At 35.4% G+C, this 15,985-nt stretch overlaps 1 protein-coding gene across 3 annotated transcripts in view; it reads left to right on the top strand.

The window, feature by feature from the left end:
- The window catches only part of Atad2b (ATPase family AAA domain containing 2B), a 123,076-nt gene that overhangs the window by 59,718 nt on the left and 47,373 nt on the right, over positions 1-15,985 (top strand). For all 3 annotated transcript variants that reach the window (XM_034514117.2, XM_034514116.2, XM_076942139.1), the window contains exons 17-18: positions 843-978; positions 10,869-11,055. In XM_034514117.2, the coding sequence (XP_034370008.1) occupies positions 843-978; positions 10,869-11,055 (323 nt within the window). The remainder of the gene's footprint in view (positions 1-842; positions 979-10,868; positions 11,056-15,985) is intronic.

Below are 15,985 nucleotides of genomic sequence, written 5' to 3'. Positions count from 1 at the left end.
CTTCCCCAATTTTTCTTTTTCTTAGTCCCTTTTAAAAATTAATTAACTAGGGCTGGAAAGATGGCTCAGCAGTTAACACACTGACTTTTCTTCCAGAGGTCCTGAGTTCAATTCCCAGCAACCACATAATGGCTCACAACCATCTGTAATGGGATCTGATGTCCTCTTCTGGTGTGTCTGAAGATAGCTACAGTGTATTCACATACATAAAATAAATAAATCTAAAATTAATTAATTTTTAATTAATTAATATTTAAAGAAAGTATTTCACTAGGTAGCCTTGGCAGGCCTGGAAATTGATATATAGATCAGTCTGGCCTTGAACTGACAGAGATCAACCTGTCTCTGTTTCTCAAGTGCTGGAGTTTTATTACCCCCTACCTTAATGTTATATTAACTAGGCAAATTTTTCATTGAAACATGAGGTCATTTAAAAAGAACTGGTCAGGTTTTTTTTTTTTTTTTTCAGTTTTCTTATTGCTGCTCTTGTAAGAACTGGCTCTTGCTTAGCTGCCTTAGTACCTGAATGGGAAATGAAATGGGCTGGTTTGGTTTAAATTAAACTCACAGGGTGTATTTTATGAAGGCACCATTTCTTTCCTAGTCAGTAGTCTCCCCAAATTACAGTTCACAGTAGGTGTGAATAGTTTATAAATGTGATAGATCATGCTACTTATGTTTATAAATTAGAAAAATACTACAGTGTCATCCTTTTGCCTGATTAATCCATATTTTTACTGGATAGTGTATTAGCTGATGGCACCTGATTTTAACCCATTTTCTTTGGCTTTTAAAAAGCATTGTTATATGAGTTTATAATTCTTGTGCTTTTTGTCTGACAGATGTAGAAAGTCTGATTTTAGATGATAGTGAAGATGAGAATGCTTTATCAATTTTTGAGATGAGTTGTCACTCGGGATCACCAAAGAAGTCATCGCCAGCTACTGCTGTCACTAAACCTTATCTCCACTTTACAATGTGAGTAAGCTAGATGGGTTTTTTACTGTATGTTTTTAGAACACAGTGCATTTTTCTAGTGAATATATTTTTAAGGCATTTTTCTTTGTACATAATTTAGAAAAGTGTTTACTGTGTCTGTTTTTGGTGTGTGGTAATAATTATGTTGTTGGTCACCTAATATTTATTTTTCTCAAGAAAAAGACTGTCATATGTTAATTTGTCTATGGAAAATAATGTGTTCTTTGTTGGTGGTTTTTTTTTTTTTTTTTTTTTTTTTTTGGAGGTGAGGAAGAATTATTACCTTTGAAAATCAACTCATTGTCCCTGGTTTTATTGCTTTTTACTTGAACTAAAATGGATTTTTAAGAAATATTTACTTACTACTTCCCATGGTACATTAACTTGTGATAAGTTTTAGCTGAAGGTTTAGAAACTCCAAAGCTACTAAAGAGATCTTGAATTAGAAATTGCTCAGTAATTAAATAACATTTTGATTCTTTTTTTTTTTTTTTTCTGAGACAGGGTTTCTCTGTGTAGCCCTGGCTGTCCTAGAACTCACTCTGTAGACCAGGCTGGCCTCGAACTCAGAAATCCGCCTGCCTCTGCCTCCCAAGTGCTGGGATTAAAGGCGTGCGCCACCACCACCAGGCCCAAGTAATTTTCAATTACTAATGTATCACTACTTCTATTTACATAATTAGTACCATAGTTAAAAGACTCTTGGGTTTTGTTGGGGTAGGTTTAATAGTCCTTGTGTCAAGGAGACTGCATTACGTGTTTTTCCTTTATCCTTGACATAGTCTACTTTGTACCTTAGTCTGGCCTATAACTTACTTTGTAGTTAGTCCAGACTTGCCCAAATTTGTGGTAATCTTCCTGCCTCAACTTTCATGTGTTGGGATCACAGATTTGAGTTACCATGTTTGGCTGGACCAGTCAGTGTTCTTTCAAGTAATTTTTAAAAAGTATTTTGAACAAGTTTAAGCCTTCAGCCTGAATTAATGTTTCTTTCTCCCTTGTAGATTGTGATGAGATGTTGGTTTGACTGTATGCATTGTTAACTCTTTGTTGTTGATGAGTTTTAAAATTGAGCTAAGTGCCTTCCATCTGCTTTTTTCTTGATGTGTTCCTTCAGGGCAAACTCTTTCCAGCAGGAAGTTCCTTTGTCTTAGTTTCTACACCCTTCCCTTTCTCTTTGTAGGGCAGCTTTCTTTGACTTCACTAGCTTTTTATTAGTTTGTTTTCTTGGTAGTTACAGGCAAACTAAGTTCTTTTTTTTTTTTTTTTTGCTTTTTACTAACTAGCCTGTCTGCGTGTATGTGTGTTGCTCATTTTTTTTGGTTTAAATTTGAATTATACATTAGCAGAGGTAAAAAAAATTATCAGTCTTTTAGTTCAGTGTTCTAAGATAGATCCTGCCTGTAAAGGAACACAGACGTAATTTGTTTCTACTGCTGTATTTGTTTGGTTTAGGATTATTGTGCTACTGGTTAATGTGTGCCACTGGTCTGGCTCATTGGTTTATTTCCACTTTTCTAGAAGAATTTGTTTAATTTTAGCTTCCTTTACACAGCTATTTTAGTTTACCAATTGAGTTCTTTTCCAGAGCAAGCTCTCCCTCGCCCCCTTTTAAGGCAGGAGGCCTTACCCTCACTATGATGCTAAAGCTGGTCTTGGACTCCTTCCTGCCTCCACCACCACCCACATGCTGGAGTAATGGTGCCTGCCACCATGCCTGGCATGATGCTTTTCCTTTAGATACTTAAGTAGTTTATCTCTTTATTTACTCATTCAAAACATTTTCTGTTTGTATCTGGCATGCCTGGACTTATTTTTGATGTTAAAAGCACAAGAAGGAGCTAGATACAACTTACTTTAGTCTGAAGAAATTTTTATTTTTGGCACTGGCAAAGGTTGTTATGTGTTTCATGGCTGTAAAGTTTCTTCTGGGAAGTACAGGAAAACTTTATAGGATTTTTAGACTCAATTGATGTTCCTGTGACAGTGCAGGGATGGCAGTAGCATCTGAAACTTGCAGCAAACTAGATGTGTGCTATATACATAAGCCATGCATTTGTGGTGTCATTTTATGAATGAGGAAACTGAAGCACATGTAGACTTAAAAATCCAGGAGGTTTTTTTTTTTTTTTTTTTTTTTTTTTTTCTAGTGGATTTTAGGCCTGGGGTCTGTGTTATTTGTTTCCTGGGATTTCCCACCATCCCCCAAACTGATTATGTTCCTTATTTGTTATTTTGTTTCTTTTGAAATAAGATTTCGTTGTGTAGCCCTGTCTAGTTTAAATTCACCATATACTCCCAGATTGACCATAAACTTGCAGCAGTCCTTGTCTCAGCCTCCCAAGTGCCAACTTAAAAAATTGATTTTTGAGCTTGATTGATAATTATATTTTGGTTGGGTGACTTGACCATATGATTTTTTTTTTTTCAAGAAGCATGCAGATGAAAATAAAGGTCTTTAGCAAGGAGTATACATGGATTTTGCTTTTGCTTTCTGTTTGAGTAGCATGTGTTAGTATGCAAGGTCAATACAGAACAAGGCAGTGGTAAGAAGACAGCCTGGGCCTTATTAACAGGTTTCTGTGATTGTTTCACAAAACAGTGCTGATGTCTGGTTTTTAGAGCTAAGAAAAAACCATATGTCAGTAGTTTAGCACTGTGCAAGAGAAAGAAGTATGGATGAAAATAGGCTTTTTTTCTTCCTTTATATTACCATTGGGGATTAGAAACAGAGCTTTCTGTTTTACAAATGAAAATAGCTTTGTTTTTTTCTAACTAGAAAGTTGATATACTCTATAAAAAATTCATGTAATAAAGAAGAACATAAAGAGGAAAGAAAGTAAGAATTAAACCTTCAGCAGCTGAAGGTAATATTAATATTCTTTTAAAGTTTTGTGACCACACTTGTTCTATTTATGTATATGATAAGACTTATGCATTATTTCTAACCACAAGTTAGTTTAACTTGTTTTAAAAATATTTTTATTTATATTTGTGTGTGTGTATACTACATGTGTGTGAATGTCCACAGAGGTCAGAAGTGTGTTGGAGCTCCTGCACTCAGTTTCTCTGAGAAAAGCAGCAAGTGCTGAGCAGATCACCAACACTGTGATTTATTGTTTTTAGCCATTATTCTGGGAATGTAATTTCACATTAGGGTATGTTTAGTGTTCTTCTAAGATTTCTGTATACTGGGCTAGGGAGTCAAATGCTGGGCACAGCAGCGTGCACTGTGATCATCTCTGGGCAGGTAGAGGTGGACAATTTCTTGGGGCTCTCTAGCTATTTAGCCAAGCCTAATTGGCAAGTCTTAGTACCCAGCAAGAGAGTCTCTCATAAAACAAGATGAACATGGACACATGCACAAACACACACATACTCATTCATACATATACACACACAGATTAAAAGCGACATAGGTAGTTTTTAGCTGGGCATGGTGGCTGTTTTAGTTAGGGTTTCCATTGCTGCGAAGAGACAACATGATCTTTGTAACTCTTATAAAGGAAAACATTTAATTGAGGCTGGTTCACAGTTTAGAGGTCTAGTTCATTATTGTCATAGCAGGAAGCATGGTGGCATTCAGGCAGATCGGTGTTGGAGAAGGAACTGAGAGTTCTAAATCTTGATCTACAAGACCTTACAGCCTGCCTCCATAGTGATACATTTTTCGAAGAAGGCTACACCTACACCAAGAAGGCAACACCTCCTAGCAGTGCCACTCCCTATGGCCAAGCATTCAAACACATGAGTCTGTGAGGGCCATTCCTATTAAAACCACCACTGAGGTGCATGCCTTTAATCTCAGCACATGGGAGGAAGAGGCAGGAGGGTCTCGGTGAGTTTGGAGCCAGCCTGGTCTACATAGGGGGTGGAGAGGGGCGTCCAGGACAGCCAGGAGTACCTCACAGAGAAACCCAGTCTTAAACACTGGGTAGTATGTAATTGTTTAGATGTTTCACCATTTATAGACTTTTATATAATCTGAAGTTTTTGGTGATCATTTTTATAAACAATACTGCCCTAGACATCTTTGTAAGTATAAGTCTTTATACCATTATCTCATATAGATCTTCAGGTAAAATTAAAAAACAGATCTGTGTCAAAAAAGTATTTTTGCTTAAAATCTTGATGTAAGTGGCTGAATTGTTTTCTATAAAGATTGAGTTATTTCTCATTTCCACTCCCATGTATACAGGTGCTTTTTTTTTTTTTTTTTTAAACCTTTGTTAATTTTGAGCCATTTTCCTCTTCTCTGGCAGTGCTAGGCAGTGAAGCCAGGGCTTCCTGCACACTGAGGGACAGTCACACACCGAGTTCTGTGTTTCAGTATTCATTATCCAGTTACTTGAGTCATTATTGACCAGGCAGCTCAGAAGCACTTGAGTCATTAACTTATTCTTCATGTGTTCATCCACACACTCAATATTTTGTGAAAGATAGATAGGTAGACAGACTGACAGATGGACAGAGGATAAATATTAAAACATGTAGAGAATGGGAAAAGATAAATATCATCTTTGGTGGCGACATGAGTTATAGAATATTTCTGAACTTATTTTGGCCTATTTAGACCTGCCAGTAAATTAGTGCTTTTTTCTTCTGCATTCTGCCTAATGGTAAGAATACCAATTTTCCTACTGTCTCAGTAATAATTGTAATTACAATTAATTTTTACTTAAAATTAATTTTACTCTCTGGCAGATAAAGTATGTTATTTAAGTTTTTTATATCTGTGTTAATGATAGCAACTTCCTTTTCAAGCCAAATCCCGCTTCCAACCCCAGCCAGCTGTTGCTTCTAACCCCAGCCAGCTGTTGCTTCCAACCCCAGCCAGCTGTTGCTTCCAACCCCAGCCAGCTGTTGCTTTTCTTTGTCTTTGTTTGCCCCAAGACCTGGGAGCCACACTCTGTTTAGTTTCTCAGTTAAAGTTTGATACCATCATCCTTCATGTCTTCTTCCTGTTATCTAATCATTGATAAAGTCCTTTCGATTTGTTTTTATTGTTAAATCAGCTTCATTTCAGGGCATTTCTGTTTTCTTTCTCTGCTTATATTTTTATTTAGCCTGTCATTAACGAATCATCCCTAGGTTTCAGTAAAAGATCCTTGTGTGGTTATCTTTTCCCCATTTGCTTTCTATCAAATCCTTCCTTTCACATACTGTTATGCTGAACTAGAGTTACGTTTTAAAACATCACTTGTCCCTCTGCAGCTCATGGATGCTAAAACTGTGAACGCTCAAGTCTTGTATGTCAAAAATATCTAAACATTTGCACATAACCTTTTAGTGTCCTTTCATGCTTTAAATCATTTGTCAATTACTTAAAACAATTTCTAAAACAATGTAGATGCTATTTTAGTAGTTGTTACACTGTGTTATTCAGTTACTAATTAAAGAAAAAAGTTTGACATGTTTAATATAGGACCATTTTTTCCTCCAGTATTTGGGTGGATTCCATGGGTATGGACCCCATGGATGTGGGAACCCAGCTTGTATGTGAAGCTGTCACTCCTAAAGCCATGCTTCCTTATTGTTTGTAGTGTATATTCAAACTGTACCATGGCCTTTGTAGTTTGACCGTCCCTCCCCTTTTTCCCCCAACCCAATTACCTTTATCTCTTCATTGCCCAGCAGTGGAAAAGAAGCTGCCATCATAACTTAAATCAGTTGCTTCAATAGAGCCCCTTGTTATTTGCTTATCATGTTTTTTCTTTCATGAAATTCATTCTACCTCTGATCTATTTTGACTTCTGTGATGGTAACATATTCCCTGGAAAAACCTATGTATACCAATTTGGATCTTCCTTAGTGGTATTAAAGAGCACTATATATTGTTAATTATATATAAATACAGTTTCTATATTTCCAGTTTGACCAAATACCGTTCATCTTGGACTCTGATAATAATGGTGTTTAGTTTCTTGGAGTAAGACATTCAGCATTATAAACAGTCTACAATAATTGGATAATTAGACATTAAAATTATTACCTTCTATTTTCCCTTTGATGTCTGTGTATGTTCTTTTTCCATAAAGGTGGGTTTGGGGTGCACATTTTATTTTTTGTTATACTATATTCAGACATTAAAAATCAATCCGATTTTGTTTGTTGAGATAGGGTCTTACTGTTTAGCACAGGTGTGTGGACTCTACCATCCTCCTGCTTCACTATGTCTAACCATGCCTTGCCTATTTTTGTTTATAGTAAAATCTTTGTCTCATTTTGATTGCTTTATGGTTCAGATTATAATTTTTTGAGTTATAAATGTTTTTAGTTTTTTGTGAATTAAAAATTTATTGTGGCTGGATGTGTGGCTTAATGGTAGAATGCCTGTCTAGAATGCTTGCGGCTCTGGATTTGATCATCAGTATGGACATCCAATATGTGTACTGTATTGGGTTGAGAAGATGGCTCAGTGGGTAAAAGTATTTGTTATGTAAGATGAGGATCTGAACTTGATTCCCTAAACTCATACATTAAAAAAAAAAAAAAAAGCTGGTTTTGCCTCTGCATGCCTATAAATCTGTTTTTAATAGAAGGAAACAGATTGAGAGCTTATTGGCGAGACAACCTAGCTGAAATGGTGAGCTTGTAGTTTGGTGAGAGACTCTGTCTCAAGGCCATTGATAGAGAATGATAAAAGACAGTAAGGTTCCTGACATCTTCCTCTGGCCTCTGCATGCTCAGATACTACATACCACTTACATATACCCTCAAAAATGTATGTAAAAGCTGGGCAGTGATGGCGCACACCTTTAATCCCAGCACTTGGGAGGCAGAGGCAGGCAGATTTCTGAGTTCCAGGACAGCCAGGGGTACACAGAGAAACCCTGTCTCCAACCCCCACCCTCCCAAAAAAGTATATAAAAATACAAAACATGAATATACATATATAATATTTACATATGGAAATTTTGTCTTTATTCTTAGGTCATACTTTTTTTTTTTTTTTTTTTTTTTTTTAATGCTGTGAAATGAAACTCTGGATGCCCTGACTCATCATCATTACATATTTGTCCTGCTTTTCTTTTAAAAAATTTTTTAGATTTATTTATATTTTATGTATGTGAATGTTTTGTCTATGTGTATGTATGTGTACCACATGTGTGCCTAGTGCCCATAAAAGTCAGAAGAAGGATTCAGATTGTCTGGATCTGTAGTTAAAGACTACAGTAAGCCACTATGATGGTGCTGGGAATTGAACCTTTTTCTTCTGCAAGAGCAATACATGGTCTTGACTACTGAGCCACCTCTCAATCCCATGTGCTGCTGTTTTTGTATAAAATTCTTCAGTTAATGTGATTTGTTTCCTGGGATGCCCAGTTTGTTTTCTTATTCTGTACATTTGTACGTTCATGTGGGTACAGGTGCATGTGTGTGGAGATCAGAGGACATCCTTCGATGTCACTCTTAGGAGCCGTTTTTTTGAACAAGGCTAGACTTACTGCATGGCCAGTGAGCCACAGGAATTCACAAACCCATATCATTCATTCATATATATATATATATGTATGTATATGTATATGTATATATTTAAATGGGTGGGTTCTAGGACCTGAACTCTGGTTCTAATCCTTGCATGCCAAGCAGTACACTGATTATCTCCCAATCCTGTCCTTTGGTTCTTTTCTTTTGTATATTCAGATTTCTTTTAATTGTTATTTTATAACATGCTTTCATATTTGCATATCACATCTTAATGTAGTGTGAACTTGGGTTTTGCAGTCACATAGACCTGAGTGAGATGCATTGTTTTTGTTTGATTTGTGTTTCTAGTATTCAAATCCTGAACCTTTTGGATGTCAGTCAAACATTGCATTGAGCTGTATCTTGAGCTCCTGAATGGAAGTTTGAACTCTGCCCCCCTTTTGTACCATCTTATACCTAACTGCTCTGAGCTTTGGTTTTTTCCATTTGCTTAATAAAGTAAAACTATATATTTTCTAGAATTTTTAGGAAATTTGAGATCATAGGTGATAGCTCACATATGTAATCTCAGGACTTGAGAGCCGAGTAAAGCAGGGTTGTGAATTGGAGACTCATGAGCTACAGTTGAGGAAGATAGCTGTATGAAGTGCTTGGTACCAAAGTGTTTGATATAAATTAGCATATGTCCCCAAATTTCTTGATGTTCTTATAATTTTAGATAATGTTGAGAATGTTTTCATTTTTCCCCTCCCAGTTCTATAGGATTTTTTATTAGAATTTGTCACATATATAAGGTAAAGCATAAATGTTTTGTAAAAATTGGCATTTTCATGTATTGTATTGGCTTTTGTATTGGCTGAATTTCGTGCTTCTTGCTAAGATTATTTGCTATTGTTTGTGTTACGTTTTATATTGCTTTTGCAATTATGAGTAGGATCTCTATTGTTTGCTTTTTTACATTGGTCATGGAGCATGTAAAGCAGTTTGTAAATCTGGTTTTTCTTTATCTGCCTTTTGTTTCTCTACTGATAGGGTCATTTCTTCTGGAGGTAGCAGTTTTTTCCCCATTTTATTTTATTTTTATTTATTTATTTTTTATTTTTATTTATTTTTTTATTTATTTTTATTTTATTTTTTTCCCCATTTTATTTTTCTTTATGCTTTGTGCATTGTCTTAGAGTTTGCAGTATTACAGTGATTAGATCTGTTTTACTCTTTATTTTATTTGAAAAGAGTTTACTTTATGTTTGTGTGTATCTGTCTGTGCATCTGTGCACAAGGTTCCCATGGAGCCCAGAGAAGGCAGGGATGCCCCGGGGCTAGAGTTACAGGTGGCTGTGAGCTGCGTGTTATGGTTGCTGGAAGCTGAACTCAGGTATTATTCAAGAATGATATGCACTCTTAACCTCTGAGCCAGCTTTCTAGCTTTGTAATTCATTTATTTATTTTAATTGTAATAGAGAATATTGAAAATAAAAATTAGATTTGTTTTAATATGTTTTTCTTTTCTAGTTTATGGCATAACATGTCACATTAGGGTAATGTAAATGTAGGTAAATTAGGGTAGATGGTACCATGAAGGCTCAATCTCCTGAACCCTTTATAAAGGTCTATTTTGAGACAGTCTTTTACTGTGTATTCCTAACTAGCCAGGAACTTGCTGTGTAGACCAGGCTGTCCTCAAAACTCACAGATTCTTCTGCCTTTGCCTTCACAATGCTGGGACCAAAGATACGGGCTACCATGTGTAGCTTAAAAACTCTTTATCTTCATGATATAATCACCTGTTAATTGCCCTGTCTTTTGCTACTATTACAGTAAGTTTTAACTTTGTGGGGAGACATAGAATATAGCAGTGAAAAAAAATACACTTAACATAAAATTTAGCCTTTTAACCATATTTTGATTTGGAGGGTTGTGGGGTTGTCGTTTGGGCAGTCAGAACTCACTATTTAGCCCACCCTGGTCAGACTTCAGGCTCCTAGGTGCCAGGATTATGAATGTGAGTCACCATGCTCTGCTTTAACCATTTCTTTTCTAAGTTTTACATCTGTAACAATCTTCAGATCTACATTTTTTTTCTAGGTTTTTCCTTGTCCCAGATCTATTTCTTTGTCGGGACCCTTACTGTTTGATTAATAGATAAATGATACAGTTTTGCACTCTCCAAGGTAGTATATATATATATATATATATATATATACACTATGAGACAATGAAATATTGTTGAACTTTTCTTTCTTTTAGAATGAGTTTTATACTTTAGCATACTGGTTATTATTATATTCACAGATAGTCAATATTTTAGAATCATGATTAATGAAAAATATGACTATATTAAAAGGAAGAGGTTTTATGAATTTGAAGTTTTCTTCTTATAATAGGAATATTTTCCCTGAAATTTCATGCATATTAATATTCAGAATATATAATTTTAAAATTACTATTATGTCTTATAGGTCACCATATCATCAGCCAACCTCATACAGGCCTCGATTGTTGCTGTCTGGAGAACGAGGTTCAGGACAAACTTCCCACCTTGCTCCAGCACTTTTGCATACACTAGAAAGATTCTCTGTGCATCGGCTCGATCTCCCAGCACTTTACTCAGTCAGTGCCAAAACACCAGAAGAATCGTGTGCACAGGTAGGTTTGCATGTTGCTTTTGTCTGTTTTTATGTACATTCTGTGTAAGAATTGATTTTTTTTCAAGGCGGGCGATGGTGGCGCACGCCTTTAATCCCAACAGTTGGGAGGCAGAGGCAGGTGGATTTCTGAGTTCAAGGCCAGCTTGGTCTACAGAGTGAGTTCCAGGACAGCCAGGGCTACACAGAGAAACCCTGTCTTGAAAAACCAAAAAAAAAAAAAAAAAAAAAAAAAGAATTGATTTTTCAGAGGATAGTTGATAGTAAATATTAACTTTTCATTAGGTATTTACTAATATTTTATTTAGTACAGTGTTTAATACCTTAAAAATGAGCTCATTGTGGTTTTTTTTTCTATGATACTTCCTTATTGAGAATGTAGTATCTTATAAAAGAAAAAAAAAAAGGCTTTTCTCCCTCTTTTGAATCCTCTTTTCAAAGTTGTGGTTTCAAAGATGTTTTAGATGTCTTTACTTAGAGCCTCACTATAAGAAGGGGAATAGTCTTTAATTGCGATGTCACAATTTATGATAGACTAGTGATAATAATTAAACCGTGCATATTTGTATCCAAGTTTCCTTAATTTTCAACTCTTAAGAAATCCTAGGGCTTATGAAACAAGCCTATAGATGAGGGTATTTACATTTGTTGAGGATTTTATATATAGCAAAAATACATTACCAACAGTACCATTTTGGAACTTAGAAGAGATGAGGGAAATAAACTTTTGAGCTAAGGGTGACCATGTCATAACCATTTCTGTATCTTTATACAGTTTGGACATAGTGGGAGCTCATTAGGTTTTACCCCCTTCTTTTTTTGTCTTTTTCCATCTTTATGTCTGTGTGTGTGCATGCATATTTTCATGTGTGTGGACACAATTGTGGGTGTAAATTTATGTGGAGTCTTTAGGTTGATGTTGGGATATATCCTGGGTAGAACTTCTCTATTATTCAGTGAGGTAGGATTTCTCCACCAGACCCAGAGCTTGCCAATATAGATAATCTTGCTTGCCACTTTCCTTTGGTGATCCTTTGTCTCTGCCCTCTGAGGCTATAACTGAAGGTGGCTACCATACCCACCTGGCATATACATGGGTTCTAGTGATCTGAATTCCACTTGGCTTATTTGGCAAGGACTTGACTACAGAACCATCTCTTCAGCCCGTCCTTCATTTTTGTAAGAGTGTTATGCTCAGTTGCTCAGACTGGCCTGGAAATCCTAGTCTTAGTCTCCTTAGTAACTGGCATTTCAGATGTCTGATAGTATGCTCATCAAGAAGTGCTTTTTAAATATTTAAATATTCATGTTTCTTATAAATAAGATGATTGTCAATTTGTACTTGAATGTTTGGTCCATTTTATATGGCTTTTATAACTGGTGTGGTGCCACTTATAATTACTTGATAATTTTGTTGTATTTAACTGAAAGTCATTCTCAGATTGGACTCTTGGAGCAGGAAATACATGTTTGTTAAAAAGTTTATAGTGGTTTGGCTTAATTTGTCTTTTATTTACAGTTCTCTAGTAATTAACAGTATTTCTTATAGAACTTTGTTTAAAGTTTTTTTTTTTTTTTTTTTTTTTTTTTTTTTTTTTTTTTTTTTTTAAATTCTGTGGTCCTAATATAAAACTGTATATCAGTATTTTGCTCTCAGTTTGACGAATTCTAGCTGGGAATTTTTTTTTCCAGTAACATTTACTTTGATGTTTGCTCATATTTTCCTTCTGAATGAGAAAATTTTGCAGGTTTGTACAAGTAAGAGCAATGTGACTTCAAGTAATCCAAATGATGTACTAGGAAAGTGTAAATTATCAAAATTGACTTCAGAAAAGAGCGAGTCTAAACAGCACTCATTGTAGGAGAAGAAATTGAAAAAGTGTTATAAAAGCACTCAACCTAGACAATTTGATAGGTGAGTCATTTTAAGGAACTCTGTCATTCTGATGCTAAGGTGTTCAGGCCTAGGAGCCAAGGAAAGCTGAGAGACCGGCCTCTGTAGACAGCACCACAGAGAAACCCTCACTAAAGGAGCCTTTCAGTTAAAACAGTGATAGATCACTATTAAGACATGCAAATTGATTCAAACATTGATGGAATGAAATATTGGAAAGGCTGCATTAAGGCTACAAGTATTGATTGTGGTGATATTGTTTTTGGAAAATGTACAGTATCAATTAAAAATTGTTTAGGACAATAAGAGGATTCTATAAGGTAGGCATTTGCAAATGTAATGGTCTAAAACTGGTTGCTTTCTCATATATTACACAATAAGTTAAAAATACTATGGATGGTGAGGATGATTTAAAACAGCAACTAAGTTTACCTAGGAATTAACTGAACAAATTAATAATGCAAGGCTTAAAATGAAAAATTAAATTCAATTTCATTTTCAATTGAAAGGGACAGTTGAATTAAAAAAAAAAAAACCATATTTTAAATTATTTTATTATACCTTAATTTAGGTATAGACCCAAGTCAGATTAAATGGTTAGAATCTTAGCTACATAGCTTTGTTTTGTGACTTAGATCATGTTGTTTAACTCAACTGAACCTGATTCTATTACATTTGAAATGAAGATAATAATACTTAGTATGGGGTTGTATTAAAATAAACACATCAAATAGGCCTTATATCAGTGCTCTCAATATGTTAGCTGTAATCATGGTTTTCATTTTCATTGCTGCTAAGACCAAATTTAGAATGCCTTGAGTTCTTTTCTGAATTATTCATAAATTTTAAGTCTAATCCCATTTATAATTCCACTATAATTTAGAGGGAGCAACCTAACAAGATTTCTGTTTCTTCTAGATAATAAACATGAGAATCACAAGGTGAATTCTAGAGAAAAAAGTATAATATAAAACTTTTGACTTTTTTTATGGGTATGCTTAGATGACAATAATAAGAAACTTGTACCTGCACAAGAACAGATCACACCCCTGACCTCTGTAGAAATGGTGAATGATGATGGCTACAAATACAGGTCATGTCAGTGACATAGAAGAAATGGGTTACTTAGTGAGTGCTTTTTAAAAGCTGTCTGTCCTTAACGGGACAGTTGTAAAGACTATCTCTTGTGTACTGTGTAAAAGCATTCACCCATCAATAAACTGCTAATTGGCCAATGAGCTGAGGCAGGATTAGAAGATGGGACACCTAATTGGGGGGGGGGGGTTGGTATCAGGCTCACAGCAACCTCAGTTCGAATCTGAGTCATGGCACCAGTGATGTGTTTATAAAGAGATAAAGAGAGTATGTTCTGTGGGTGTTTGGAGAGGTATGGGGGAAGGGGATGTCACAGCGGGCCCATACCGAGGCATCTCTTCCCTGAGGGACCAGCCACACACTGGTATAATATAGAATAGAGTTTATTCAGGGCATGGGGAGGGGAGTTAAGAGGGTAATAGAGGCAAAGAGAGGCAGAGAGAAAGACAGTAAAGAAGTAGAGGCTGGCCATGAGCATGTGGGGAGAGAGGGAAGGAAAGGGGGAAGGGGCGAGGGTCAGAGAGAAGCAAGAGGTAAGAGAGGAGCAAAAGAGAGCAAGAGAGAGAGGAGGGAGCAAGCAGCCCCTTTTATAGTGGGCCAGGTCTACCTGGATATTGCCAGGTAACGGAAGGGGTGGAGTTTAGACAGAATGCTAACAGGGGGAATTCTGAGATTGTGTCAGGTGCAGGGAGATTCATCCAGACACAGAAGAAGATGGTCACATGAGACAGAGGACCAGGTGACCATCTGTGGGGCATGACTTAGAATAAAATAGATGGTAATTAAGATATGAGCTAGTGGGGAAAGAGAGCCAAAGCTATTGACCTAGGCATTTATTCATATATAAGAAGTCTCACTTGTTATTTCTGGGAACAAAGTGGATGGATGCAAAAACACAAGGTTTCAGATGGACTACAGACAGTAGAAAAACAAAACAACTCAGTTTCCTGTTTGTTTGTATATGTAAATGCAAACAAATTCTAGAGCAGCTTTGGAACTGCAACTAAGCGAATTCATAAGATCCATATACTTATTATCATTTGCCTAAGAAAGTAGTTTCTGAACAGTATACCAAAACTAGAACCCAAATAAAGGAACTTGACTACAGAAAAATTTAAGTTTCATATAGCAATATATATTTCAAATAAAATTAATAGACATTGTTTGGTGAAAATTTATTTTTATATATATATCAAGAGCAAATTTCTTAAATCTAAATAGTAGTATTTGAATCAGGAAAGATAAAGAATTAAAAGTCTAATAAAAATTTGTAAAACATAATAAGATATAGTGGTATACACCTGTAATTTTCAGCATTCTGAAAGCTGAGGAACGGCAATCAAGAATTCACGATAATACCAGATTATATTGTGAGTACCAGTCTTACTCTCCTCCAACCTCTGCCAAAAAGAAAAGAAAAGGAAAAAAAAGAAAAGAACAAATATGTATTGTATTTATAAGGAGATAAAAAAACCCAACTAATCAGTTAAAAGATTTTTTTTTTACATATACATATACATGAAAATCACAAATTTTGTTTAAAGTTAACAGAAACTTAAAAAGTTAATTCTAGAAATACTGGAGATTGGATATTTGTATTTAGTTAAAGGAAATGTAAATTTATGTATTTTAGAGTATTGTTATACTTTTGTTTCTTATAAAATTTAAAGTAGGTATAACTTTTTGATCTAGAATTATATATTTAGGAACTTTTCCCCCTAAAGACTTGTTACCTATAAGAATTCATTGTCAGATGTGGAAGGATATTAATCATGATTTTGTGTCATGATTAAATTTTATATTACTTTTATATTTTATGTGCTTTGGTGTTTTGATTACGTGTATGTCTGTATGAGGGTCTCTTGTCCCCTGAAACTGGAGTTACAGACAGATATGAGCTCCATGTGGGTCCTGGCGGTTGAACCCAGGTCCTTTGGAAGAA

The sequence above is a fragment of the Arvicanthis niloticus genome, chromosome 11, assembly GCF_011762505.2.
Source record: "Arvicanthis niloticus isolate mArvNil1 chromosome 11, mArvNil1.pat.X, whole genome shotgun sequence".
Lineage (NCBI taxonomy): Eukaryota > Metazoa > Chordata > Mammalia > Rodentia > Muridae > Arvicanthis > Arvicanthis niloticus.
This window is presented reverse-complemented; position numbering and strand designations above follow the sequence as displayed.